Source organism: Palaemon carinicauda, chromosome 4, assembly GCF_036898095.1.
Source record: "Palaemon carinicauda isolate YSFRI2023 chromosome 4, ASM3689809v2, whole genome shotgun sequence".
NCBI lineage: Eukaryota > Metazoa > Arthropoda > Malacostraca > Decapoda > Palaemonidae > Palaemon > Palaemon carinicauda.
Genome location: NC_090728.1, coordinates 85,132,812 through 85,160,778, shown reverse-complemented (window position 1 = coordinate 85,160,778; position 27,967 = coordinate 85,132,812). Strand labels below are relative to the sequence as shown.

Sequence of the window (27,967 nt, the reverse complement as noted above, 5' to 3'; positions counted from 1 at the left end):
TCCAAGTCCGCAAAAGGCAAGTTTTGACTTCCTTCCTCTCCAGACAGCAGTGGGAGCCAGACTCTAGACCTTCTGGCAAGCTTGGGAGAGCAGAGGTGCAGACGCTCAGTCTGTGAAGTGGCTAAGGGAGGGATACAGAATTCCGTTCTGCCGCAGTCCCCCTCTAGCTACATCTCCCATCAACCTCTCTCCCAACTACAAGGAGAAGGACAAGAGGCTAGCGTTGCAACAAGAGGTGTCGCTCTTGCTACAAAAGGAAGCGGTAGTCATAGTCCGGGACCATCAATCCCCGGGCTTCTACAACCGTCTCTTCCTGGTAGCGAAGAAGACAGGAGGTTGGAGACCGGTGCTGGACGTCAGTGCTCTCAATGCTTTTGTCACCAAGCAGACGTTCACGATGGAGACGACGAAGTCGGTCCTAGCAGCGGTCAGGCAGGAGGACTGGATGGTCTCGTTAGACCTGAAAGACGCGTACTTTCACGTCCCCATCCATCCAGACTCCCAACCTTTCCTAAGGTTCGTCTTTGGAAAGGTTGTGTACCAGTTCCAAGCCCTGTGCTTTGGCCTAAGCACGGCACCTCTTGTGTTTACCAGACTGATGAGAAATATTGCGAAATTCCTTCACTTGGCAGACATCAGAGCCTCCCTCTATTTGGACGACTGGCTTTTAAGAGCTCCAACAAGTCGTCGCTGTCTGGAGAATCTCAGATGGACTATGGATCTGACCAAGGAACTGGGCCTCCTGGTCAATATAGAGAAGTCCCAGCTCGTCCCATCCCAGACCATTGTCTATCTAGGTATGGAGATTCAGAGTCGAGCTTTTCGGGCTTTTCCGTCGGCCCCAAGGATCAATCAAGCCCTAGAATGCATCCAGAGCATGCTGAGAAGGAACCGATGTTCAGTCAGGCAGTGAATGAGTCTAACAGGGACACTTTCATCGCTGGCCCAGTTCATCGAGTTAGGGAGACTCCACCTCCGCCCCCTTCAGTATCATCTAGCTGCTCACTGGAAAAAGGACATGACGCTAGAGGCGATCTCAGTGCCTGTTTCCGAAGAGATGAGGTCTACTCTAACGTGGTGGAAGAACAGCATTCTTCTCAAGGAAGGTCTACCATTGGCTGTTCAGACCCCCGACCACCGTCTCTTCTCGGACGCATCGGACACGGGCTGGGGTGCGACACTGGACGGACAGGAATGCTCGGGCACATGGAATCAGGAGCAAAGGACACTTCACATCAATTGCAAGGAGTTGTTGGCGGTTCATCTGGCCTTGATAAACTTCAAGTCCCTCCAGCTAAACAAGGTGGTGGAGGTGAACTCCGACAACACCACAGCCTTGGCTTACATCTCCAAGCAGGGAGGGACTCATTCGAGGAAGTTGTTCGAGATCGCAAGGGACCTCCTCATTTGGTCAAAAGATCGAAAGCTTTCGCTGGTAACGAGGTTCATTCAGGGCGATATGAATGTCATGGCAGATCGCCTCAGCCGGAAGGGTCAGGTCATCCCCACAGAGTGGACCCTTCACAAGAATGTTTGCAGCAGACTATGGGCCCTGTGGGGTCAGCCAACCATAGATCTATTCGCTACCTCGATGACCAAGAGGCTCCCGATGTATTGTTCTCCGATTCCAGACCCAGCAGCAGTTCACGTGGATGCCTTTCTGCTGGATTGGTCCCATCTCGACCTGTATGCGTTCCCGCCGTTCAAGATTGTCAACAGGGTACTTCAGAAGTTCGCCTCTCACAAAGGGACACGGCTGACGTTGGTTGCTCCCCTCTGGACCGCGAGAGAATGGTTCACCGAGGTACTGCAATGGCTAGTCGACGTTCCCAGGACTCTTCCTCTAAGAGTGGACCTTCTGCGTCAACCTCACGTAAAGAAGGTACACCCAAACCTCCACGCTCTTCGTCTGACTGCCTTCAGACTATCGAAAGACTCTCAAGAGCTAGAGGCTTTTCGAAGGAGGCAGCCAGAGCGATTGCCAGAGCAAGGAGGACATCCACTCTCAGAGTCTATCAGTCTAAATGGGAAGTCTTCCGAAGCTGGTGCAAGGCGAATGCAGTTTCCTCAACCAGTACCACTGTAACCCAGATTGCTGACTTCCTGTTACATCTAAGGAACGTAAGATCCCTATCAGCTCCTACGATCAAGGGTTACAGAAGTATGTTGGCAGCGGTATTCCGCCACAGAGGCTTGGATCTTTCCACCAACAAAGATCTACAGGACCTCCTTAGGTCTTTTGAGACCTCAAAGGAACGTCGGTTGTCCACACCAGGCTGGAATCTAGACGTGGTTTTAAGGTTCCTAATGTCATCAAGATTTGAACCGCTCCAATCAGCCTCTTTTAAGGACCTCACATTAAAAACTCTTTTCCTCGTGTGCTTAGCAACAGCTAAAAGAGTCTGAGATCCACGCCTTCAGCAGGAACATAGGTTTTACATCTGAAACGGCTACATGTTCCTTGCAGCTCGGTTTTTTGGCTAAAAACGAGCTTCCTTCCCGTCCTTGGCCTAAGTCGTTCGAGATCCCAAGCCTGTCCAACTTGGTGGGGAACGAACTAGAGAGAGTACTTTGCCCAGTAAGAGCTCTTAGGTACTATTTAAGAAGGTCAAAGCCATTACGAGGACAATCAGAAGCTTTATGGTGTGCTATCAAGAAGCCTTCTCTACCGATGTCTAAGAACGCAGTTTCTTACTACATCAGGCTTCTGATTAGAGAGGCACATTCTCATCTGAAGGAAGATGACCTTGCTTTGCTGAGGGTAAGGACACATGAAGTGAGAGCTGTTGCTACTTCAGTGGCCTTCAAACAGAACCGTTCTCTGCAGAGTGTTATGGATGCAACCTATTGGAGAAGCAAGTCAGTGTTCGCATCATTCTATCTCAAAGATGTCCAGTCTCTTTACGAGAACTGCTACACCCTGGGACCATTCGTAGCAGCGAGTGCAGTAGTAGGTGAGGGCTCAGCCACTACATTCCCATAATCCCATAACCTTTTTAATCTTTCTCTTGAATACTTTTCATTGTTGTTTTTTGGGTTGTACGGAAGGCTAAGAAGCCTTCCGCATCCTGGTTGATTTGGCGGGTGGTCAAATTCTTTCTTGAGAAGTGCCTAGGTTAGAGGTTGTGATGAGGTCCTTTAGTATGGGTTGCAGCCCTTTATACTTCAGCACCTAGGAGTCGTTCAGCATCCTAAGAGGACCGCTAGGCTCAGTAAGGAAGACGTACTTAAAAAAGGCAGAGTAATAGTTCAAGTCGACTTCCTTACCAGGTACTTATTTATTTTATGTTTGTTATTTTGAATAACTGATAAAATGAAATACGGGATACTTAGCTTCTTTGTTAACATGTATGCTGGTCTCCACCCACCACCCTGGGTGTGAATCAGCTACATGATCATCGGGTAAGATTAATATTGAAAAATGTTATTTTCATTAGTAAAATAAATTTTTGAATATACTTACCCGATGATCATGAATTTAAGAACCCGCCCTTCCTCCCCATAGAGAACCAGTGGACCGAGGAGAAAATTGAGTTCTTGTTGACAAGAAGTACTTGAGTAGCTACTCACAGATGGCGCTGTTGTGTACACCCCCACCTGGATAGCGATCGCTGGCGTATCCCGACCGTAGATTTCTGTCGGGCAACGGAGTTGACAGCTACATGATCATCGGGTAAGTATATTCAAAAATTTATTTTACTAATGAAAATAACATATTTAAAGTTCATTTGCTAGTTCTAAGGGAATAATTGCAATAGTTAGAAGTACATTTGCAGTTCTAAGTGAATAATTACAATATTTAAAGTTCATTTGCAGTTCTAAGGGAATAATTGCAATAGTTAGAAGTACATTTTCAGTTCAAAGTGAATAATTACAAGTTAAAAAGTTAGTTATTTATTGTCCATGGAATTCTGCAACGTGAAATGTTGCTCAGAATGTAATCACTGCAAGTAAATTGGTTTTACTGCATTAGACAATTCAAAGTAGTGTGATATGATACAATTACAACATGCTTATGAATAAAATACCATTCAGCAATAAATTATAGACTTTCTAAGTATATCTTCATTCACAGATATATTTATAATAAAACATGAAGCCATGGTAGATTATAATAATTAAGGGATTTTGACAAAGGAAAAATCTATTTCTGGGCGAGGAACCTGTGTCGCCCAGTGAAATGCTCCTATTAGCAGTGCTAACAAGGAATGATGGGAGAAGGTTAGATAGTGGTGGTGGGGGGGGGGGACAGTAGCTGTAGCTGAATGACACCTCGTAGTAACGGGGGATTTTGAGGAGGGAGAAGTCTAATTGGAAAGGGATCTCTGGTAGTGGTATCACTCGCCCCAGTTTTAATACCGACACCCCTTAGGGGTGAGCGAGCTGGATGTATTCCTAGCATTCCATGCAACTTTTTTCTCTGGTATATTTAGCAGTATTTATACCTTTGAAATGGTGCTATAAGGAGCATTTCATGGAGCGACACAGGTTGAGCCCAGAAATAGTATTTTAAATGTATGATTGAAATTATTTGACATGTATGCATGTAATGCTCTAATTGGACCTATGCATAACATTCTCTCCATCTTGAAATTAGGTGATTAGGGTTCCAAGTCCATGTGGTTTAGTTTTGATAGATCTTGTGAAATATGTTGAATTGTAACTTTAGCAGTCCAGCTACTATCTCATTCCTGCAAATAACAAAAACATCATCAACAACATGATCAACACATAAATAATGCTCTCACACATTCTTATTAGTATTCTAAATCTTTATTAGTATGTTTTGAATAAGAATCTACAGTACAAACACCAAAATACATATTCATCTCTATTTTTCTGCTTTGCCATTGATCATTAATGTTAGTGGTTGTATGCAGTCATTGTTGGGTTAAAATATGCCTTTAACCAAGTATTTGGGGTTGTTTAATCCGTTTCATCATTTGTTATGATGCCATGCTCAGGATCTTCTTTAACCAATGTTTTCACTACATTGAGGGACCCTCGGTTGCTTGATGCACCATAATAGCATCATGTTTAGTCAATAATTTGGCACAGGGGTTTTACTATTGCATGCACTTGCAGTCATCAACCACAGTTATTGGCAGTAGGCATAACATTTGACTAGGCAGTCCAACTGCAAGGCAGCAGTTTCCACAGTTAAAAGCAGTGGGCTTAGGTTTTTGGTAAACAGCAACACTAAGGCAGCACTTGTCCGTTTAGTGGCTTTCTGCGACACGCAGGATAAACAGTGCAATATTCTTATGCCCTTATCATAGGGTGGTGTTATCATACTCCTGGTACAATTCTTGACTTCAAATGACTTCCAGATATAGACTAGTTATAATTGATATTGCTGTCAGGGTCTTATGTATTAAAAGCTTTAAAAGAAACCCAGCTTGATTTTGTTTTGATATATTCTTTGGTATTTGGGTTTTATTATTCAACTTTTATTCCTTGGATATCACAAGGCTCTGTGGTGGAATAAAATAAAATTAAATAGGCTTTTCTGACAACCGAAATAATGTGCATGCAATAGATTTGGTTCCTCAGTCTCTACTTATATGACTGATTTAAATATCTCTGGTGGATGTGAAAGCTATCAGACTTTTTTCTGCTGTTTAAAGGTTTAAAGGCCACTCATGAATGGCAGAGGCAAGGGACAGTGACATTGTGCTAGAAAGTAGGACAATGTCCTAGAGACTGACCATGTATCATATGATCAGCATCCAAGCCCCCTCTCCACCCAAGCTACGACTAGGGAGGGCCAGTTAATGACTGCCGATGATTCAGCAGGTAGACCTATAGGCTCCCCAAAATTGCCCATCCTTAGCTCACAAGGATGGTAAGGTTGCAGACACCAAAGGAACTAGCGAATTTGAGGGGGACTCGAACCCGCGTCTGGCAATCACCAGACAAAGACGTTACTAATAAGGCCACAACATCGTCTAAAACAAGAGAAGACACTTGCCACCCCATGATGTTACCATGGCTTAACAAAATTTCTCTTCGATACATTTCATAAAAAATGAAAAAAAAGTGCATTTTCAGGTTAGCTCCTTTGTATCACTGGTTCTCTACTCTTACCCATGTATACATGTTTTTATCTTTCTTTTTGAAAAAGCTAGAACTTATCACCATCTCTTGCTCAACACACATATCTACCAGTCTCTCACCACTCTCATTTGCACCTGGTACGCCATACTTCCCAATGACACCTTCTACCTCTCCTGACCATGTATCATATGATCAGCATCCAAGCCCCCTCTCCACCCAAGCTACGACTAGGGAGGGCCAGTTAATGACTGCCGATGATTCAGCAGGTAGACCTATAGGCTCCCCAAAATTGCCCATCCTTAGCTCACAAGGATGGTAAGGTTGCAGACACCAAAGGAACTAGCGAATTTGAGGGGGACTCGAACCCGCGTCTGGCAATCACCAGACAAAGACGTTACTAATAAGGCCACAACATCGTCTAAAACAAGAGAAGACACTTGCCACCCCATGATGTTACCATGGCTTAACAAAATTTCTCTTCGATACATTTCATAAAAAATGAAAAAAAAAGTGCATTTTCAGGTTAGCTCCTTTGTATCACTGGTTCTCTACTCTTACCCATGTATACATGTTTTTATCTTTCTTTTTGAAAAAGCTAGAACTTATCACCATCTCTTGCTCAACACACATATCTACCAGTCTCTCACCACTCTCATTTGCACCTGGTACGCCATACTTCCCAATGACACCTTCTACCTCTCCAGCGCCCACCTTAGCATTTAAGTCACCCATGACTACTACATAATTCCTTCTACCCAGTCCTTTTACACACCTAGTTAATTTATTCCAGAACTCATTCAGCTCTTCTTCACTATTCTCATAACCTGGCCCATACGCACTGACAAAAGCCCAACATTCCCTACCCAACCTAACCCTTAATCATATTAACCTAGATGATATCTCCCTCCATTCCACTACTTTACCTGTCATCCATTCACTCAGCATTAAAACCACACCTTCTCTTGCTCTTCCCCTTTCAATCCCAGACACCCTACCAGACATTTCACCAAACATCACTACCTTTCCCTTTTATCTTTGTCTCACGCAAAGCCAGTATATCCATCCTTCTATTCCTAAACATACTTCCAATCTCACATATTTTACTCTCTATCGTACTACATCCACGCACATTCAAGCACCTCAAAACTAGAGTGTGGGGAACAGTCACTCTCCCCCCCGAGCTCCGCCTCTTTTTTTTATTATTTATGTTTTTTACTTTCTAAATTTCCTCAATTTCTTCATCACTTTCTCTTTTCTGTTTTTTCGGATCACTTTCAGCTTCCTTGCCTCTTTAAAAAAACAACTATCCAAGGAAGCTTTTTTTCTGCTTCCTTGAAATGTTCCTGAAACGACCCAGGCAAATTTCATTAAACTGCGCAACCAGATAATTTTTGTAAGCATTTTTGGGGTGTCTCTTTTCTACAGAAGTTTGCAACATATTAAGAGCAGCTAGAGCCTCCTTAATTTCTCCCGTTGTCATAGGGTCCTCCTCCTCGCCGCTAGAATGACCTTCAGTTGCATGGCCTCCAACTTTTTCAGGTCATCCGTTGTAAGCTCCTCTTGGTGCTCCTCGATAAGCTCAATAATGTCGTTCTCATCGACTGCCCTATCCATGCACCTCCCGAGTGCAATGATCTCAGCAACCTCAGGTAGCGCAACAGGTTCAGGATTGTCAACTTTTTCGGCTTCAGCTAGGCCTATGTGAAAGACACAGCTTGTCCGTAATCCAAAGGAGAAGCAGTCTCTCCATCTCATCATGGACGTGGCTCCTATTGCTGGAGAACGCATTCATGCTCTTAGAAGGTATTGCTGCTTTGATGGCTTCCTTCTGTGTGAGGATGGTACCTATCATCGACGGATTTTGGCCATATTTCTTAGCCATCACTCTTAACCGCATGCCAGCCTCATACTTCTTGATTATCTCAAGTTTCGTCTCCATAGAAAGCATCATCATCTTGTTTCCCTGCACGTCAACAACATTCTTGGGACACATGGCTAATAACGTACAAATTGACCATCACTACACGATACAGTACAGTAACTAAAGGCAGGAAAGTGAAATCACAAACACCAATTCAATATGAACGATAACGCTGCCGAAACGAAATTGTCGAGGAACGCCTAGATGTATGTAGATGCATGTTGGGTTAGATGTTGACCAATAAGAGACCCGGACCTTATGATGGCAACCAGCATCAGAGTAGGGAAATAACCAGTGGGAGCATGGGAGGATAGTGGGGAGTTTACCAGCTAGCAGCGCGCGAATTTTGGTGGCCGGGCGAATCTCATATTGTACTTTGTTTCGTATCACAAATTTTTTTCGTAATATGATGCGAAAAATTCTTCATATCTCACTTCATATCATGAATTTTTAGTATGCAGAAACCTTTGTATCCCAAGGTATCACTATGTTGCGTTGCCAACTTAATGGGTAACTGTATGTTAAAAACAAGATGCCCTTGTAATTTTTAAAGTTAACTTCTTAATAATGGAGAGCTCATTGCTAGACATCATAACCTCTATTAGGCATTTAGTATCAAGAGTCCATACTTTTCTTTATATAAAGTGTCTTATATACAGTACTTACACAGGTTACACTAATTATTAGGAATATTTTTGCATTTGTCCAACTTTATTATTATTACTCAGGCACACAAGGATCATTTTCCTTTCACGTAATTAGAGTTTACCTACTAATCTCTTGATGGTGCCATCATTTGCTGGCTTAATTCTGTGATGGACAGCTCCACACCTTTCACTACCTCAAATCAGGTACATTTGAATGAGGGGTCTTTTGTCTGAATTGTTCTATCTGAGATTTTCACATGCTGTGAACATCTCTTAAGTCATCAATAACCAATATATTATAACTGTTAATGTTATATGAAGTCTGAAGGAGTTTTTTTTTTTTCTTTTTGCATAACCTATGAGAAGATTATGGTACATGTAATGTGTGTGTTTGAATATAATGGATATCAAAATTTGAATAATAAAGGGCCATGTCTTACGTAGCACTGGAATTAGCAAGGATGATATAAAAATTAGTGAGTAATTGGAAGTCTTACAATTTGTAACCTTGCTTTACTTCCATCCTTCCAGACATTGACTTCAGAATTCCGTCAACATGATCAGGAGCAAAATGGAACTGGCACTTTTTCGTTTGAACAATTTTTACTTGCTGTAGCGAAAATATTGTAAAGTCGAGTTCTGAGGTCGGTAATATATCTATTAAGAGCACTGTAGAATATTGGTGAAGTTTAACAGCTAGGTGATGGGTGCTTGTTAGACTGGATTCAAGTTAGGTTCTAGGAAATAATGTAATTAAGTTCAAGAGGTCTACAGCTACTGGTGTTATTTGAGAAAGAAATTGGAGTATTAACCAACTAAAAGTAGAAGGTATGTTTAGATTTTTAAAAAGTCAGCACCATCAATACTGTATTAAAAATATTCAGCACCAAAATTTGCATGCATATGTTTTAAGAGGCCATGGATATTTTTTATTCATGTTTTTTGAATTAAGACTTTTAAAAAACATTCATTCCTTGATCGAAGAATTCAATTTTTTTGTAAGATCGGAGCATCTACAGTACAGAAATTCCTTAAATACTCGGCTCACTTTAGATATAGACAAAATTAAAGGTTCCTTGTATCATCCGTTTAACTCTAGCTTTATTGCTTTCAATTTTTCATTTGCTGTCATGTATCCCATATGCCTTGACTGTTAAACTTACTGTAATATTACTTTGCTCCATTTTTCATATCTCTTGAAAGAAAAGTCTCAACCGCAAGCTTATGATATTCTACAGTAGAAGTGTGACTTAGTGATCTCGTTAAATGATTTTATTGTAATAAGTAACATGGAGATATTCTGAAATTCTTTGCACACCACACTTGCTTAGGCATAGGATAATTTATATTTTTCTATTGTCAAAAATAATTGTTTAGAATAGTATTTCTAATGAATTTGTATTGCACTACAATTGTACTAAACACAAAAAATTAATGAACTATTATTTTTTTTTTTAAGTACACTCAGTTTAAGCTAATTATAAAAGGGTTTGAAGTACAGTATATGCACATATTTTGCAAGTTCTGGGGTAAAATAATTTTAACAATATTAGGTTTAAAGATTGCTTATGAATATCAAAATGTGATTAAATTTAGCTCCTAAGTAGTGCTGTGATTGTTTAGGCTGAAATCAACATAGCATATAAAGCTTTTGTAATATTTATGACTGGAAAATTTTCTAGAGGTTAGAAAAAGACACCATACATGTTTTTCTTATCAAAAATTAGCTTTTAGTATATTTTTCAACTGCATGATAGTTTATTAAATGATAATAGATCATAAGCATAGAATGCTTTTCTTGTCTCAGCTTACAAGTTTTTATTAACTACACAAAAGATTAGTCACTTACACAAAAGTTTATATCTTTTAAACAGACATACAAGAAAAAGTAAATTGTAGCCGTTATTGCTAAAAATATATATTTTCGTAATGGCCCTGTTTCTTTGTCGTTAGTTATTTGGGCTTCCAGTATAGGCTAGTTATTAGTTATGAAAGTATTTAACCAGACCACAAAGTTATAATTTTTATGATAATCGGGTACCCTTAAAAGATATTTCAACCAGACCATCAAGTCATAATGTTTATAGAAAGGTTCTTCAAGTTCAACTTTTGAATCATTCTTGTCAGTCCATGAATATCCAAGATAACTTATCATGACCTCGAATCGATCCACTTTATAGATCTGAGAAGTGTTATCTCACACACAGATTTATTTAATTTTAGTTATAAAGCCCTGATACACGCGTCTGTTCCCTTAGGTTGCTTCCTGCTTGAACTTTCACTCAATGTAACAAATCCTCGAAATATATCCAATTTGGTCTAGAAAGATTACAGATCTCATTTAACTGATATTTATGATATTATTTTTTTTGGGCTCAAGCCATGGCGTCCTGATGGAAGGTTCCTTTTTGGTAGCTTCCTTGGGTATAAGACTACTAAGATATTCCCAGAGAATTTAACCACAGGTTATCACAGAATTCTAACTTCTGGAGCGAGTATCTCAAAGGTTTCCCCTTAAGACATCGTAATACAACAGGGGACGCGCATGTCTGAACGCGCCACATAGCTATCTTCACCCCGAACAGAGTTAATGCTTCGGTGTGTAAGGACTGAGAATAGCTGGGAGCCGTTCCACAGCTAATCTCACTCGTGGCTACTACTGATACTCGAGACGTAAACAAACGGACGCCATTGCTCTAATGACGTCACGCCCGTCTTCATCCTTTGTTTAGTAGCTGCCCTACTTAGACGGATTTTCCCTGTGTTAACTTTATCGTTTTGCATCTTCGCTATGTCGTTACCTTCAGCCTCGCCTTCTTCTGGAAAGTTGAGTACAAGGTTCCAGTATTGTTTAATTAAGCTCTGGCCGTAAAGTAAATATTACTTTTCGAGATAATTGCTGTTTTGTGGCAGAGCTGTGCCTCTACCGGACCCGCCATTTTATGGCGTCGTTGTTGTTATGCATGTCTTATTTAGTTAGCCACAACAACGTTTCCGGCATTATATACTAATCGAATACATTAGTTTATTTAGTCTTCATAGCTAGGAACTTTTATATCGTGTTTAGACGCTTTTTATCGGTCATCGATTGACCTCATACCAGTCGGCTACTATAGCCCCCAGGCCAGGAGCCTACATACAAGTGTTCATGCATGATTTATTAGTGATCCTAGACTAAGTTATGAAGATAGTGGCATTATTTTACAATACTTTTGACAGTGATGCAAATGTTTTCGCCTTCAGGGACCATATAGGGGATAGGCTAGTCAGTGACTCTTTCTAGCCTAACCTAATGTTAGGACCCCTATATGCTTCCTTCATCCCCTGCCTTGGCATTCCCTCTATTTAGCCTTGATTCCTTTTCTGAGTAAAGGGATTAATTGTCTAATAGAGTATATATCGCCTCTCTGTTCTCCCTAAAGGAATGAACCCCCTTTAGGGTTGCGTCCGAGAGTGAGGTTAGGCTAGCCTACCTCTATGGCTAGGATAGTCTATGACTTTCCTGCGATAGCGATATGTCTTCTTCCTTTCCTAGTTCAGGACTCTTAGCCCTGTTCTAGGTTAGGTTAGGAAGGTTTCTCTGTTCCATGCTGAAACTGTACTCTTGCACCGTTTTAGCTGATCTGCCTGATCTTAGGTTAGGGAGTGTCCTCCCTTTCCTTAGTGGCCGCTCTGGTACAGAAACCCTTCCTGGGAAGACTTCTCTCTTCTCCCTCCCCACCTATCTCTTGTATAGCCTAGCCTATGCTTAGGTTAGTTTATACCCATCTGTCCCCTGTCCTACAACTCCTCCTTAGGGTGGAATAGTAGGGCTACCCGAGCTTCCTTGTGCAGTCCGCTCTGGTACATATACCTTCATAGTGTCCTATAAGGTTAGTTACTAGTATAGTTCTGCATATGGGAGTCTCCCCCCCCCTTGGGTGTTCCCTAGCCCTCCCTTGGGCTACCTTGCTCCCGGTCCCTAGTGACCCCTGCTCATGGATGTTAGAGCCTGCCTCTATCATGGGTACACCCCCTCAGGGAGGGGGAGGGATGTTTGGAATCCTGATGGTACTTCCTACATCCCTTCCCCCCTCCCCCCCTGTCTCTCTCCCTATCCGGGTGCCGGTCTCTTGCCGCCTCTACTGTCGGCAATACCTGCCTCCTACTTGGTGACTCTCCCTAACCTTGCCGCCAGCCCCCCGTGTACCGAGGGACTGCCGGCTGCCGCCGGCTACTACCGGCGGCTCTCCTCCTCCTAGCTTGTCGTCCGCTTGCCGGTCGGCCGCCGGAGTGCCGGCATATACTGCCGGCAACCCGGTACAGCCTTAACCATCCTTATCCCAGTCACCAATCTGGCATCCTCCGACTGCCGGAGCCGCCGCTCCCTGCCGGCGTGCCGCCGTTGTGCCGGCGGCCGCCATCCTGGTATTTGACTGACTTTGAACATTGTCTGTCCCAATGCCAGAATCTATGCTGGAGCGAGCTCCGGCATGCCGGCGGCTTGCCGGATGCCCCGGAGGCGTCAAGAATACTTGCACCCCCTTCCTGTAGCTATCATAAGACAATGATAGCCCTATATCGCAAACAGATAAGCTGCTTCTGCTATTAAGATCAGTACCTAGTACTGCTCTATTAGTGATCATGCTGTCTCTTTGCATTCTTCTAATTCCAGCATGCTATGTGCATCTTAGCACGGCTGGTTGCCAGAAGCAGTTACCTTTTAAATGAGGCCTTCTGGCCCTTAACTGGGAACCGAATGAATTCGGTCCCAATCTTGTCCTTGGTTTTTTCCATGGAATTCCAAAATACTTGGAATTCTAGGGAATTATATCCAGTGCCCTCGGTCACTCGGATTATCCAGGGACCAAGCTTATGGTAACCAGCCGGGCGAGATGCATGGAGCATGTTCTCCTTTACTATTTTCATTCTCTATGCATCACACCTTCATTAAGTTAAAATTAATAATTAATATTAACTTAGTTTAAGAGCCATTCTTATGACTCCCCCATACTCATTTTCTCTTTCTTCCACAGGAGGAGCAGATGAAGTGTGATTTCGCCTTCTGCGCTGTGAAACGCCCGCAGTTTTACGGGCATACGGCTTGCAGGACTCACGCCCCTTGTGCAGACAAGAAAGGGGATTTGAAGTTTTGGAATCCACTGGATTGTACGGTCTGTCAGGCTCACCTAGTTGAGGCCTTCCATAATCCTCCTTCAGCGGAGGTTAGAGACATTTCTTGTGAAAAGCTGCGCAAGTGGGTGCGTGGCTTCCAGAAAAATGCTACCGGACCGTACCTGGCCACCGAAGAACTGAGGTCACTATTGTTCCCTAAGGCCTCCCCTGACTCAGTGGTACCCAAAGACGTGATCCCCACTGTCCAAATTACGGTGGAACCTGATGTAGTCATGGCTCAGTCCATGCACGAGTGTCGTTTGGATTCCGAAGATGACGAACAGATTTCGGATGTCTCGGAAGACATGGAGAAAACGCTTATGGCTCAAGGAGCCGAAGATGACGAAGACAAGGTGGAATACACCGAGTCGGAGCAAGAGGCTGCTCCCTCGTCCATCCCCCCTCCTACTCCTACACCGACGGAAATGTCTATTCCGTCTACCTCCTCGACTCCGGATCCTTCTTCTTCCACTCAAGAACTGATCCGGCTGATTAGAGCCGTCATGGACGACAGGCTGAAGGAGAACCAGGAGTCCATCAGGTCGATGATAGGATCCAGAGAGCCGAAGAAGATTTCGGTCAAGGATCTCCCCGCTTGCTCTCATGCCAACCCGTGGAGGTATGCAGAGCATATGGTTATTGCGACCGGCAGGATCTTTGTCAGTGATAAGATCGGCACGGTCCCTTTGGAAGATGTAGAGTTCTTCCCAAGCTTTGAGGCCTACCCGGACTGTTACGTCCGGCTTCGTTCCGAACCTGCCTCGAAGGAAGAGACCGAACCTAAGGAAGAGATAGTGTTCGATCTCGCAAAGGCCCAGGCTATGCTAGCCTCCGCATTCAAGAGTAGAGGCTTTACCTGCTCTAAGCTTCCGGCATTGAGCAAGAAGCACCCTACTTACGTTGCACCTGATACTGCGGTTCTTCCATTCTTGGAAAAGGCCTTAGCTGCATGCCTTAAAGCGGCGGAAGAAGGGAAACCCTGCCCTGCACTGGAGGAGTGCAGACCCTTCTCCATCGTGACCCCCCCTGACGCTCGACACTGGAAAGATGTTCAACATACTTTCGTCGTGGGAAGGCTCGATCCTGACGTCGCCGGACGTCAGTTTAATGAAGACCTCCCTAAGCTCAACGATCACCTCCTTCGCCGGGAACAAGACACGAAGGAGAGGCTTGCGGCATCTCTTTCTCATCAAGTCCAACTGGAAGTTATGGCCTGTGACACTAGAGTACCAGATCACTACATGGTACTCTCCAAATCCCACTTACTGACGGTAATGAAGGACTTGTACCACTTCATAAAGGCTCGAAGAGCCTGTCGTGAATTCGTGTTCGCCGGTGCCACCGTGAAACACGAACCCCGGAGGCTGATTTCCTCCAACATCTGGGGAAAGCACCTGTTTCCTTCTGACCTTGTGAAGGAAATCACTGACAGAGCCGCCACGGAGAATAGGAACCTTCTCCACAAGTGGGGCATGTCCAGGAAAAGGAAACCCTCTCAGGACGACGGACCTCAGCCTAAGAGGAAACCCCAAAAGTCAAAACCCCAGCAACGTCAGCAAAGACGTCAGTTTCCGGGACCCGCTACCTCCCAAGTGGTTGCCCAACCACAACAGACCTTTCAATTGGTCCCCCAACCGGTGTTGTCACAGTCACCGGTCTTCACCCCTGCCTTTGAGCAACAATCAACTACCTTTCATGCCAAAGGTAGAGGCTCATTCAGGGGTGCAAGCAAAGACGCATCTCGCCGTCCCTCCAGAGGTAGAGGAGGAAAGGGAGCTAGCGGCCGAGGCAGCAAGTCCTCGGGACACCAGAAGCAATGAAGTGCTTCCGGTGGGAGGAAGACTCCGCCAATTCCAGGATCGTTGGACCTTCGATCCCTGGGCACACAGCATCGTCAAGAAGGGTCTAGGCTGGAGTTGGACTCAACCACCCCCAATCTTCCAGCAATTCTTCCAACAATCAACCCCCCTTCTGGGAGAATATGTTCTAGACCTCTTGAACAAGAAGGTGATAAGGAAGGTAAAGTCCACCAGGTTCCAAGGGAGACTGTTTTGTGTTCCCAAGAAGGACTCAGACAAACTCAGAGTCATTCTGGACTTATCCCCCCTCAACAAGTTCATAGAGAACAACAAATTCAAGATGCTGACGCTTCAACAAATAAGGACCCTTCTGCCTCAAGGTTCCTACACGGTCTCTATAGACCTGGCGGATGCCTACTGGCACATTCCAATGAACCATCACGCTTCCTCCTACCTAGGATTTCGACTCCAAAGGAAAAGCTACGCCTTCCGGGCCATGCCCTTCGGCCTCAATGTGGCCCCTCGGATCTTCACAAAACTGGCGGATGCCATAGTACAACAGCTCCGCCTAAGAAACGTCCAGGTGATGGCCTACCTCGACGACTGGCTAGTCTGGGCTCCATCGCCCGAAGAGTGTGCAAAGTCTTGCAACGAAGTTACCCAGTACCTAGAACACCTGGGATTCAAGATCCACGAGAAAAAATCTCGCCTCTCTCCAGCTCAGAAGTTTCAGTGGTTGGGAATCCACTGGAATCTTCAGTCACACCGCCTTTCCATCCCCCAGAAGAAAAGGAAGGAAATAGCAGGGTCTGTCAAGCGACTACTGAAATCCAAACGCATTTCAAGACGACAGCAGGAACGAGTTCTAGGCTCTCTACAATTCGCCTCAGTGACAAACCCAGTGCTTCGTGCACAGCTAAAGGATGCCGCGGGAGTCTGGAGACGCTCGGCATCCATCGCTCGAAGAGACCTCAAGAGACGGCTTCCAAACAGACTGCGACGCCTCCTAAAGCCGTGGTCGGAAGAAAAGGCCCTGAAAAGGTCCATTCCTCTCCAACACCCTCCTCCATCACTCAACATCCACACGGATGCCTCACTGGAAGGTTGGGGAGGTCACTCCCACCAGAAACAGGTTCAAGGTACCTGGTCTCCACTATTCAAGACGTTCCACATAAACATCTTGGAGGCCATGGCGGTCCTTCTAACTCTGAAGAAGTTATCCCCGCCGCCCTCGATCCACATCCGTCTAACCCTAGACAACTCGGTGGTAGTTCGTTGTCTCAATCGCCAAGGCTCAAGATCGCCCCAGATAAATCAGGTGCTTCTCCCAATCTTCCGTCTGGCGGAGAAGAAGAAGTGGCACCTGTCTGCAGTTCACCTACAAGGATTCCGCAATGTGACAGCGGATGCTCTATCTCGGACAAACCCGATAGAGTCGGAATGGGCTCTAGACGCAAGATCGTTCTCCTTCATCTCTCACCAAGTCCCAGAACTTCAGATAGATCTCTTTGCAACGAGCGACAACAATCAACTTCCTCTGTACGTAGCCCCGTACGAGGACCCCAAAGCAGAAGCAGTGGACGCCATGTCACTGGACTGGAACAGATGGTCCAAGATCTACCTGTTCCCTCCCACCAACCTTCTGTTGAAAGTCCTCTCCAAACTGAGAACCTTCAAAGGGACAGCGGCCCTAGTGGCTCCCAAGTGGCCCCGGAGCAACTGGTACCCCCTGGTCCTGGAGCTGCAGCCCAAGCTGATCCCTCTCCCGGGCCCAGTTCTCTCTCAACAAGTACAGAAGTCGACTGTCTTCGCTTCATCATCGAAAATCAAGGACCTTCATCTCATGATTTTCTCTCCCTTGCCGCAAAGAAGAGGTTTGGGATCTCGAAGAAAAGTCTAGACTTCCTAGAGGAATACAAGACCGAATCCACGAGACGGCAATATGAATCATCCTGGAGGAAATGGGTCTCCTTTGTCAAGGCAAAAAATCCTAAAGAAATCACAATTGATTTCTGTATGTCCTTCTTTATTCACCTTCATGGACAAGGATTAGCAGCCAATACGATTTCAACCTGCAAATCGGCCTTGGCTAGACCAATTCTATATGCTTTCCAAATTGATCTGTCCAACGACATCTTCAACAAACTACCAAAAGCATGTGCTCGCCTACGTCCAGCACCCCCACCGAAACCGATCTCCTGGTCACTAGACAAGGTACTCCATTTCGCCTCCAACTTGGACAATGATTCATGCCCCCTCAAGGACCTGACTCAGAAAGTTATATTTTTATTTGCTCTCGCTTCGGGAGCTCGAGTCAGCGAAATAGTGGCATTATCAAGAGAAGAAGGACACATCCTGTTTACCGATTCAGGAGAAGTGACCCTCTCCCCTGATCCGACGTTTCTCGCTAAAAATGAATTACCCACCAAAAGATGGGGCCCTTGGAGAATATGCCCCCTGAAGGAGGATGTCTCTCTATGTCCAGTAGAGAGCCTCAAGGTCTATCTTCGCAGAACTTCGAACTTTGGTGGAGGCCAACTCTTCAAAGGAGAAACATCGGGCAGCGACCTGTCACTGAAACAATTAAGAGCGAAAATCACCTACTTCATTCGCAGAGCGGATCCGAACAGTACACCCGCTGGTCATGATCCTAGAAAAGTGGCATCTTCTCTGAATTTCTTTCAGAGCATGGACTTTGAAAGCCTTAAAAACTTCACGGGCTGGAAGTCCTCGCGAGTTTTCTTTAAACATTATGCGAAACAAGTGCACGAAGTCAAACATTTTGTGGTAGCCGCAGGTAGTGTTATGAAACCTGCACCTAACTCTGCGTAGAACAGTGAGTTACTTGGGACTCTAACTCTTCGGGTGCCTATGTTGACCCTCGAGCGATTCATATTGATGTCAAAAAACACTTAGTGCTTTTATAACTGTTCTTATCCCAGGTGAAATGTCATAGTGTCACACAAGTGCCGCATGCCTTGAGCATGATGTGTTTTATTTAAAGACTTGCGTTCCTCGAGAACGAGTACCTACTAATATCCTGAAATTCCTTTTCAGATTCAAGAGCAAGCCTTTATTTCTATGTACATTATTATTACTGTAAATGAACTTTACTTTTGCTGTAAATTATTTAATTTCTGCATTGTGAAATAAAATTTCTATTTTATTACTTGTGCGTCTCTATCAGCTCCTACTTACTATGAAATACATACCTGTCATAGTTTTATTTATTCCTCCTTTCTTATGGTTATGAAGAATTTAAGATGTTTAATCCTAAATTATATTCACCCTGACTAAGTAAGGTTCCTACACGAATACTTACTTCTGATAACCAAGAGATGAACTCTATACACAGTGCCCAACCACCACTGGTCTAATTTCAGAATGTTCCTATACAAATACCAAACATTCCGCTTCATCTCTAAGTTCTTCAAGTTCTTCTCTCAGGATGAATAGCCCTTCAATACCACTTTGACGTCGGCATAGCCCATGGGAACTTCACTGCCAAGGGGGGCAGGATACTTCGTCCCTATGGTTCTTTATCTAAGATTACTTTGCTGTTTTGTCAATGCCTAGGCACTTAATACTGGGGGAAAATCTACCACGATACATTGATTCTCTGGTACTCTTCCATCAGGACGCCATGGCTTGAGCCCAAAAAACGGATTTTGAGCGAAGCGAAAAATCTATTTTTGGGTGAGATAGCCATGGCGTCCTGATGGACCCTCCCTACTACTTCGTCCAGTTTTGTTCCCACCCTGTGCTACTGTATCATGGTGATGGGCAGCAACTGGCTTCAGGATGAAGACGGGCGTGACGTCATTAGAGCAATGGCGTCCGTTTGTTTACGTCTCGAGTATCAGTAGTAGCCACGAGTGAGATTAGCTGTGGAACGGCTCCCAGCTATTCTCAGTCCTTACACACCGAAGCATTAACTCTGTTCGGGGTGAAGATAGCTATGTGGCGCGTTCAGACATGCGCGTCCCCTGTTGTATTACGATGTCTTAAGGGGAAACCTTTGAGATACTCGCTCCAGAAGTTAGAATTCTGTGATAACCTGTGGTTAAATTCTCTGGGAATATCTTAGTAGTCTTATACCCAAGGAAGCTACCAAAAAGGAACCTTCCATCAGGACGCCATGGCTATCTCACCCAAAAATAGATTTTTCGCTTCGCTCAAAATCCGTTTATTTTTCATTAAGATTTACAAGTATATATCGAGCAAAGCAAATGTAAAATTCTCACTTATGACTGAAATTTATTTCAACTCTTCTAGTGGTGGCATTTAACTGTTTTGAAATCGGTTCACTTAACTGGACTCATACATAAAGGGTTTTTGTGTACAGTACACATAAAAAGGGGCTGCTCTGAAAACTAATTTTTGTCTACTATTTCCTCTGTGTAAAATTGCTAGAGCTCCTTTAAAGGTTCTTGGCATTAAATTGGCTCCAGGCAATTTGTAACGGAATGCGATGGGAGTCCTATATTTTTTACATGCAACAATAGTCTACGGGTAATAATTACTTATGCCCATCCTGAGACCAGCCTCTCTTAACTCCTGACACACAAGTATGCAAATGTCCGACTAGTCCGTTAAATCCCTAGGGTCAACCTTCCTCCCCCCCCCAAACCCTCATTCAAATAACTGTTATGATTGATAGGACTTTCACTTTATTATTTACAGTAATTAAGCCCACCAATGAGATTTGAAAGTTTTTTTAGTACACTGTAGTACTCTATATTTACATAATTTCAACAAATTCAGGGGATTTTCTTACATGTTTTTTTTTTTTATATTTGTACAGATTTCTGTGCTTAGTGTACTGTATATGTATTACCCTTTTAGTTCTTCATTATTAAGAGATAGTTTTGTCTTGCTTTTTTGGGGGGACCACTTCCAATAAAAGTGAGAAATTTCATATGCAACAATGCCTTTAATATGGGAGGATTTGCACCGGTGGATATCTCATATAGTACAGTATGTGTACCTAGAATGTGTTGACAAATTTATTTACTGCCATTTATATACATATTGATTCTCATTCTATAATAAACAAAGAAAAGATCTTATAGATACTATTGTATACCATTGACCTCATATAACTATTGTTCACCATTGACCTCTTATAAATTGGTCCTGTTCCTCATTATATTATAGTAGTATGCATGTAAGGGCAAGGTTTGGGAATAAATGCTTTACTGTTTTTGTAGATGAAATAAGTGTCTTACGTAAATATTTAAGTACCATTTGCTTTGGCTTGGTTTACTCAGTTTAGTTCATATGTTAGCATGAATATTTGGGAGGCTTTCACATTAGGCCACAAGTCACAACTGGGAAAATTGTTGTATTACATAATTTTCTTTTACAAACCCATTAATTAGTCTTATTTTGTGCAAATAAACCTGCTGCACCAACTTGAACAGATTTTGGAAGAAAAATCCATCTTAGCCGTGCCTAGACCACTTACCAGATAACCCATAAGGTGTTAGTTTGAGCCTTTCATATGGTTTACTTGTATCCAGGCATATAGTTAGTTCTCCCATGCTAGAAACTTTATTGTATTTTGTGATGTGCAATTAATTTAAATTGATCCTTATTCTTAGTTTTTTTTTTTTTTTTTTTTTTTTTTTTTTGCCTTACATACTAGTAGCATCAATATGTTACTAGACTTCATTGAGTTTGACAAAGTCCTGTGATTTTTGGGGTATTTTTCAGTCATTATTTTAATATTGATGGTTGAGACTGCTTAGAAGAGGCTGCTTTCCTAAATAAGGTAGCTTGGCTTACCTTCTCCCATTTAACAACAAACTCCGCAACTCCACAATGTGGGAACAAAATTGGACACTGCATTGTTGGGATGTTCCAAAGTGCCAGTGAATCCCTCAGAGCCATCTGATGCACAAACATACTGATAACTGCATCCCTTCCCTTTTGAAGATGCAGGGGTCCTAGAGGAAAGCACATTGATGAACCAAAAATTCTAGTGCCTTAGCCCTCTTGGACTTTCTGGTCTGAAAGGTATAAAACTGTCCCCAACCAGTGATCTAACCATGAGCACACCTGCAAGGCTGACATGGAGGCAATTTCAAAGTTTAGGATCGCAGCTGCTGTCAAAACCACCATCTGCTGAGAGGTTTTCACTCAAGACCCCAAGGATGCTACATTGGGATCCAGAGGCAACTGATTAGGATGTGCCCAATCTATTACATAAAACTTTCGCATTAGAGGTCACTGGCAGAATTAAATTCGACAACTTCTCCATCTTAATGGAGATTTTCAGAGCAGAGACCTGTTGCATAATCTTACAGGTGATGTCCTCCGTCAGTCTGGACCAAGGTAGTTCTAACCTATGTCTAGACTTTTGAGGTTCAGGGAAGAACTCATTAATGAACATCTTCCTCCTTATGTATGGTGCTGGAAGGACCTCACCAAGCTTATTTAACCTTTGAATCACCCCAAGAAGCTGCAGAAAGGATGACTTCTAAAGGATTTACCCCCGTAGGACTGAGGAATCCACCTCTACAGTGACAGCAGATTGATTATCAATCATAATTGGAAAGGGAGAATCAGTGAGGTCAACCCTAACCCTTTAATTCGGCAAAGGAGCAGCAGCAGCATCTTTCTGTTCAATTAAGGATGACAAGTCTTGCACCTTGCAGGAATGTCTTACCGTTGTCTTCCCAAGTCAGGTACAGGAACAGGGGAAAGGGGTGGTGATAAGACCTGATCATGCAAGGATAACTCCACTGGTGAGGAAGGGTAAGAGTATCGTATAACAGGAGGAAGCGAAGGTTTAACATCCTCCTCTTCTGAGGTAGAGCCAAGATCAATAGGTACAAAATGGTACTGGCCTTTAAAACGCTCATTCTTAGAAGCAATTGTAACACGAGGATCTAAAAGACTTGTCAAAGAAACAAACGGAATCTGAGAAGTAAGAGGTCTACTGTGCTTAGTCCCTGGGAATCGCCCTATGATACAGTTAAGATTCAGGACGTCACTTTCTTTCAAAATGCTCTTGAGGCAGAACCGTTCGCCTTCGTATGAACTGGGACATTACCGCTTCTCTTAAAAGTAAATCTTGGATGTGGAGGTCTGAGCGTAACATGCAACATCTCGTCATCCTCCAATAAAACAAGTGGAGGAGAACAAGATACCTTCGGAGGTACTGTATAAAATCCAGCCCTGCAGGACAAGGGTGTGAGATTGAGGGCGCGCACCGTGATTGACTGGGTGGCCCTCCCCGGAATTACGGATTGACGGACGCACCTCTGATCTGCAGCATGGCACCCGTGCCACTAGATTGAGGTTTGGTGGGCACTCCACAAACTTTCGGTTTGGTGGAAGTGTCTCGTGCTTCCCTGAATTGTATGAAGGCAGAAGCACCTCAGTAACTTGCACTCTTATGTTGTTGCTACCATGCTGGTGCTCTTGCGTGGGGATAAAATCACCAAGTATCCCTCACCTGTCAGAAAAGATTTAGTGGACATATCTTGGTTATCACAAAGTCATGGCCCTCAAGGTGCAAGCGTAAGAGCAGACTTGTCTGCACGATCCGGAGAAGAGTAGGATGTCATGAAAGGCGATGGTATAGAGTTGGCGAGGTTAACGATGAAGTTTCGGGCGATGGTGAGTGCCCTGATGTGTCCGCTCAGGCATGCGTTCAAGTGAACGCTCAGAAGATGGTTCTGGAGAATGCTCCAAATACCTCGGAGGTGTATAACTTGAGAACTCGCTTTGAGGCCCAGGGCAGAAATAAAGAGCTGGTCGTAAGAGTCCAGATCGCTGAAAGGGGACAAAATCGGCCGTTGTGCGGCGAGTGTCAGTCAGAGCATGCTCAATAACTGCAAACTAAGAGGAACTACCTCACTATCGAGGGCAGAAGAATCTATGTCTTTGGGATAAACCTAGAGAAATACATGGCTGCCATTCTTTATCGGTCAGTCGGGGAAATAATGTAGTCAAAGTAGGAGATCTAGACTTCTCCGTCGACACCGAAGCAGTCGAAGGACAATTATCCCGTTTAGATTTCTTCATCCTAATGTGAAATTTTGCCCATTAGGAGTATGACTACTCCCTACAAACAACGCAAGAGGGACTGAGGAGCATCGATGTCCCCTACGTGTTGGACACAAAGGATGAAGATTCACTTCCACGCGACTCATAAAAGTCCCTCACTGATGTCCTTTCACACCAGGACAAGTGCATCACACACTCTTGCTTCGTATTCATTCTGAAAGACGGAAAGAAAACGACACAAAAGCAACGAGAGCCAACAATGGACGTCTGAACATTAGTACGCCTGGAGAGTGGGTTACCTGCTTCAAGCCAAAGCCTTTCAACCCGACACATTGGCGAGTAGGGCATGCCACATGGGTTGCCAAATCCTCGATGAGTCTTCATCAACCATACTGTACCAGCTTGCATGCCAGAGTATGTCCATTTTAAACGACAGACTTTTATTTCGCGTAAGAACGTTTTTTGAAATACATAAATCATTAACTTTTAAGTCAGAATAAGGTTATGAGATGTACGAGAAGGGAAGGTGGTGCGAGGTTGAAAGGAGAGTTACTTGAGGAGGTGGATCAGTTTAAGTACTTGAAGTCTGTTGCTGCAGCAAATGGTGGAGTGGAAGCAGATGTACATTATAGAGTGAATAAAGGATGCAAAGTGTTGGGGGCAGTGAAGGGAGTGGTAAAGAATAGAGGGTTGGGCATGAATGTAAAGAGAATTTTGTATGAGAAAGTGATTGTACCAATTGTGATGTATGGATCGGAGTTGTGGGGAATGAAAGTGGCGGAGAGACAGAAATTGAATGTGTTTGAGATGAAGTGTCTGAGGAGTATGGCTGGTGTATCTCGAGTAGATAGGGATAGGAACGAAGTGGTGAGGGTAAGAACGGGTGTAAGAAATGAGTTAGCAGCTAGAGTGGATAGAATGTGTTGAGGTGGTTCGGCCATGCTGAGAGAATGGAAAAAGGCTGTCTGCTAAAGAAGGTGATGAATGCAAGAGTTGATGGGAGAAGTACAAGAGGAAGGCCAAGGTTTGGGTGGATGGATGGAGTGAAGAAAGCTCTGGGTGATAGGAGAATAGATGTGAGAGAGGCAAGAGAGCGTTCTAGAAATAGGAATGAATGGCGAGCGATTGTGACAGAGTTCCGTTAGTCCCTGCTGCTTCCTCCGGTCGCCTTGGATGAACGCGGAGGTAGCAGCAGTAGGGAATTCAGCGTCGTGAAGCTTCATCTGTGGTGGATAACGGGGGAGGGTGGGCTGTGGCACCTTAGCAGTACCAGCCAAACTCGGTTGAGGCCCTTGTCAGGCTGGGAGGAATGTAGAGAGAAAGGTCCCCTTTTTTCCATTTGTTTGATGTCGGCCACCGCCCAAAATTGGGGAAGTGCCTTGGTATATGTATATATTAACTTTTAATATTTCCTCATTCCCCACATTCTTTTTATTATCAAGGTTGGCACAAGAATGAGGCTAGCACTTAATTAATGGGAGTCTGTAGCTGGTTTGGGTATGCCCAATGAGCAATTTTGTCTGCCAAGACAAAATAGTGGAGCTGGAAGGCTATTTGTGTTTGATAAGGCTGTATATGATTTATGAGTTTGTTTTATTATTATTTTTAACATTATTTTACACTATCAGGTTGCTAAGGTTATTGTCAAAATTCTACCTCATTGGTTTCTAAAGGGATCAGTAACAATCCCTATTCTTGTGGTCAATGTAGGGTCTATACATCTCAAAGGGTCAAATATTTTAACTAATGTTTATGGCCCTTGAACACAAGCTTCCTACTAATGTTGCTGATTGAATTAATAAAACTATGTTGAATAACTTTTGTGTTTAATGTAATATCCTGTAATTGAATTTTAAAGTTTTTATATGATTGTTAATCTGGTTAAACTCATGATATATTATTATTTCCTTGACGAAGTCTCAGTTTTATGAACTTAATAAAATTGTGTGAAACTAGGTCATATCACTAATTACCTGTGGCTTAATATATGTTTTCTATTGAGGTGAAAAGAAAATTTATAAAAGTACTGTAGATTACTATAGGATAGCCACATAGGGGTAACCAAGGATGTAAAGGTGAAACTCCACTTGTGTCATCTGGAATGCTGAAAGGAATCTTTGGTACCACCTGCACTGTAGGCAGTAAAATCCACTATGTGGGAAGGGTTTTTAAGAACCTGATACTCCATGCATGGTTTCATGATCTGAAAAGTTTTGAGGTAGTTTTTAGAAAGGGACAAATTAAATTTCCCTTGAGTACAGTATTTAAAGAGGCTTTAAATTTTTTTTTTTTAGACTTTTAAAGTTAACCTAAGTTTATTAGTTTGTTGATTATCAGTAAATGAAACTAATTCTAGTTAAATCAAGCTAAAGTATATTTTACAGAATTCACAAGCCTCTCTGTGCATTGACAATTATTTTTTGTTGCGTAATAGACTTGCCAATTATTTAGTCAACTTTATAAATGTAAAAGAAATAGCTATTTTGATAAAGTTAAATCTTGGACACTCACCAAGTATCTGGTCCCAGAGAAGCAGATGATCACATCATTAGTCAGTGCAGTAGAAAAACCACCTGAAAAAAGAATGGGATTTTAATAACTTGATAATATTATTTTTTCCTTGACAAGGAAAGCAAAATAATTTTCTTTGATGTAAGTTTGCTATTAATGTAGAAAAATATATAAAGTAATCTTTAGTCTCAATCTCTTAGAGATAGTACAGTAAAATTGATTTAATTTATGTCTAATGGTGAAAAAAAGGGGTAAGGAATAAAAAAAAAAAACATCTTAGAATGAAATGATAGAATTGCTACCTCTTTGATGAAAGCATACAGTAAAGAAAAGAGGTACAGAATAGCTGCAACCAAGTTCCAAAATCTATGGAAGTTCCATATTTACGGAACAATTCACAAACAAAAAATTTTTGTTTTTTCTGAAACCCATTTCATGCTTTAAAATTAAAGTGATGAAGCCTATACAATATACATAATTAAAATTTAAAAGTATTGAACCAAAAATAGTGGTGACAAAAACAAAAAATTATTCTTTAAAATTAAAGTGATGAAGCCTAAACAATATACATAATTCAAATTTAAAAGTATTGAACAAAAATACTAGTGACGAAAAAAAAATTGCAAGGAGAAAGGTCACATTACATTACACATTGTGAAAATTTCTTCTATACCCAGCTTAAGAGCCTATGAAGCAGCAGTTACCATTCTAGCTTTAATATGATATAAAAATTTATGTTTATCCTTTATTTTCTATATTTACTTTACATTTTATTATTAGCTTAAATATATGTTTGTTCCAACACGAATACTTACCTCGAACTACTTTCTTTGGAGTCACTTGTGATCTCCTCTCTATCGACCAAGGTTTTCGCGCCGTTACCCCACTACTCTGCTCTCTACATAGGCCTACCCCCGCCGCCAAGGAATGCGCCCCGAGGGCAAGATCAGGGCAGGTCACTGCCTCGCTGGGTCATTCTCCTCATTAAGTTCCTTGGTCGCGAGGTGTTCACACCTCGCTCTCGTCTCTGTCGACCCTTTGCGCGCGTTTAGTGTTCTACGTGTTCCCAGCGTGGCGACTTGCGTTTCCACAGTGCGTTCTTCTCAAGTGTTACCGTGTGTTCACCCTGTGTGTGTCCCCAGTGTACTTAGTAACTCCCTTAGTGTTGAGCCGTTCGTGTGCGAACTATGGATCAAGCTGGCCGTTGCCCTGGGCCTAGAGCCGGGAAGTCGTGTGGGGCTTTCCTCTCAAAGCCGGAGGTAGATCCTCACTCCCTTTGTTCCTCCTGTAGGGGGAAAGTTTGCTCCTCCGCGGACACGTGTCCGGAGTGCGTAGGTTGGGACGACATTCAGTGGGTACGCTACGGTACTAAAAAGAAGTAGTCATCGAAGTGTTCCCCCAGGAAGATTAGTGTCGTCTCTCCGTTACCGTCGGCCAGTGATCGGTCCGACGAGGCCTCGGTTTCTCCGTCTCCTACGCAGAGGAGAGGGCAAGAAGACTCTAGTGTTGTGGAAGGTCAAGGCGTCCTTCCCAGGGAGCCCAGTGCGAGGGAAGAACCAAGGGCGGGCCCCTCTAGGGCTAACGAAGGGCCCGGTAGTGCTTCGGGTGAGTCAGGCCTTGTGATGGGGGGCCACGCGTCCTCTGAGGACCCCTTATGGGGTAGTGCTGTAGTCTCGGAGTCCCCACCGCCCTCGTGGGCTGGTGCGTCGGGCTCTTCCCCGCCAGGGGACAACCAAGCTAAAGTTCGCCGTCCGAGTAGCGATGCCTTCGGATGGAAGCTACCGAAGACGCCAGGGAGGTCGCCGCTGAGAATGGACGTGACCCTGGACCCCTGGCTCCCTAGCATGGAACGGCTGGAATCT

The 27,967-nt window shown here is 43.5% G+C and overlaps 1 protein-coding gene across 2 annotated transcripts in view; it reads left to right on the top strand.

The window, feature by feature from the left end:
• LOC137640040 (programmed cell death protein 6-like) overlaps positions 1–27,967 on the top strand; it is an 82,573-nt gene that overhangs the window by 38,607 nt on the left and 15,999 nt on the right. Inside the window, exon 6 of one of the 2 annotated variants that reach the window (XM_068372418.1) lies at positions 9,157–9,269. The exons of the other annotated variant lie outside the window; for it this stretch is intronic. Coding sequence (XP_068228519.1) covers positions 9,157–9,255 — 99 coding nt within the window. The 3' untranslated portion in view covers positions 9,256–9,269. The remainder of the gene's footprint in view (positions 1–9,156; positions 9,270–27,967) is intronic. 2 annotated transcript variants of the gene reach the window in all.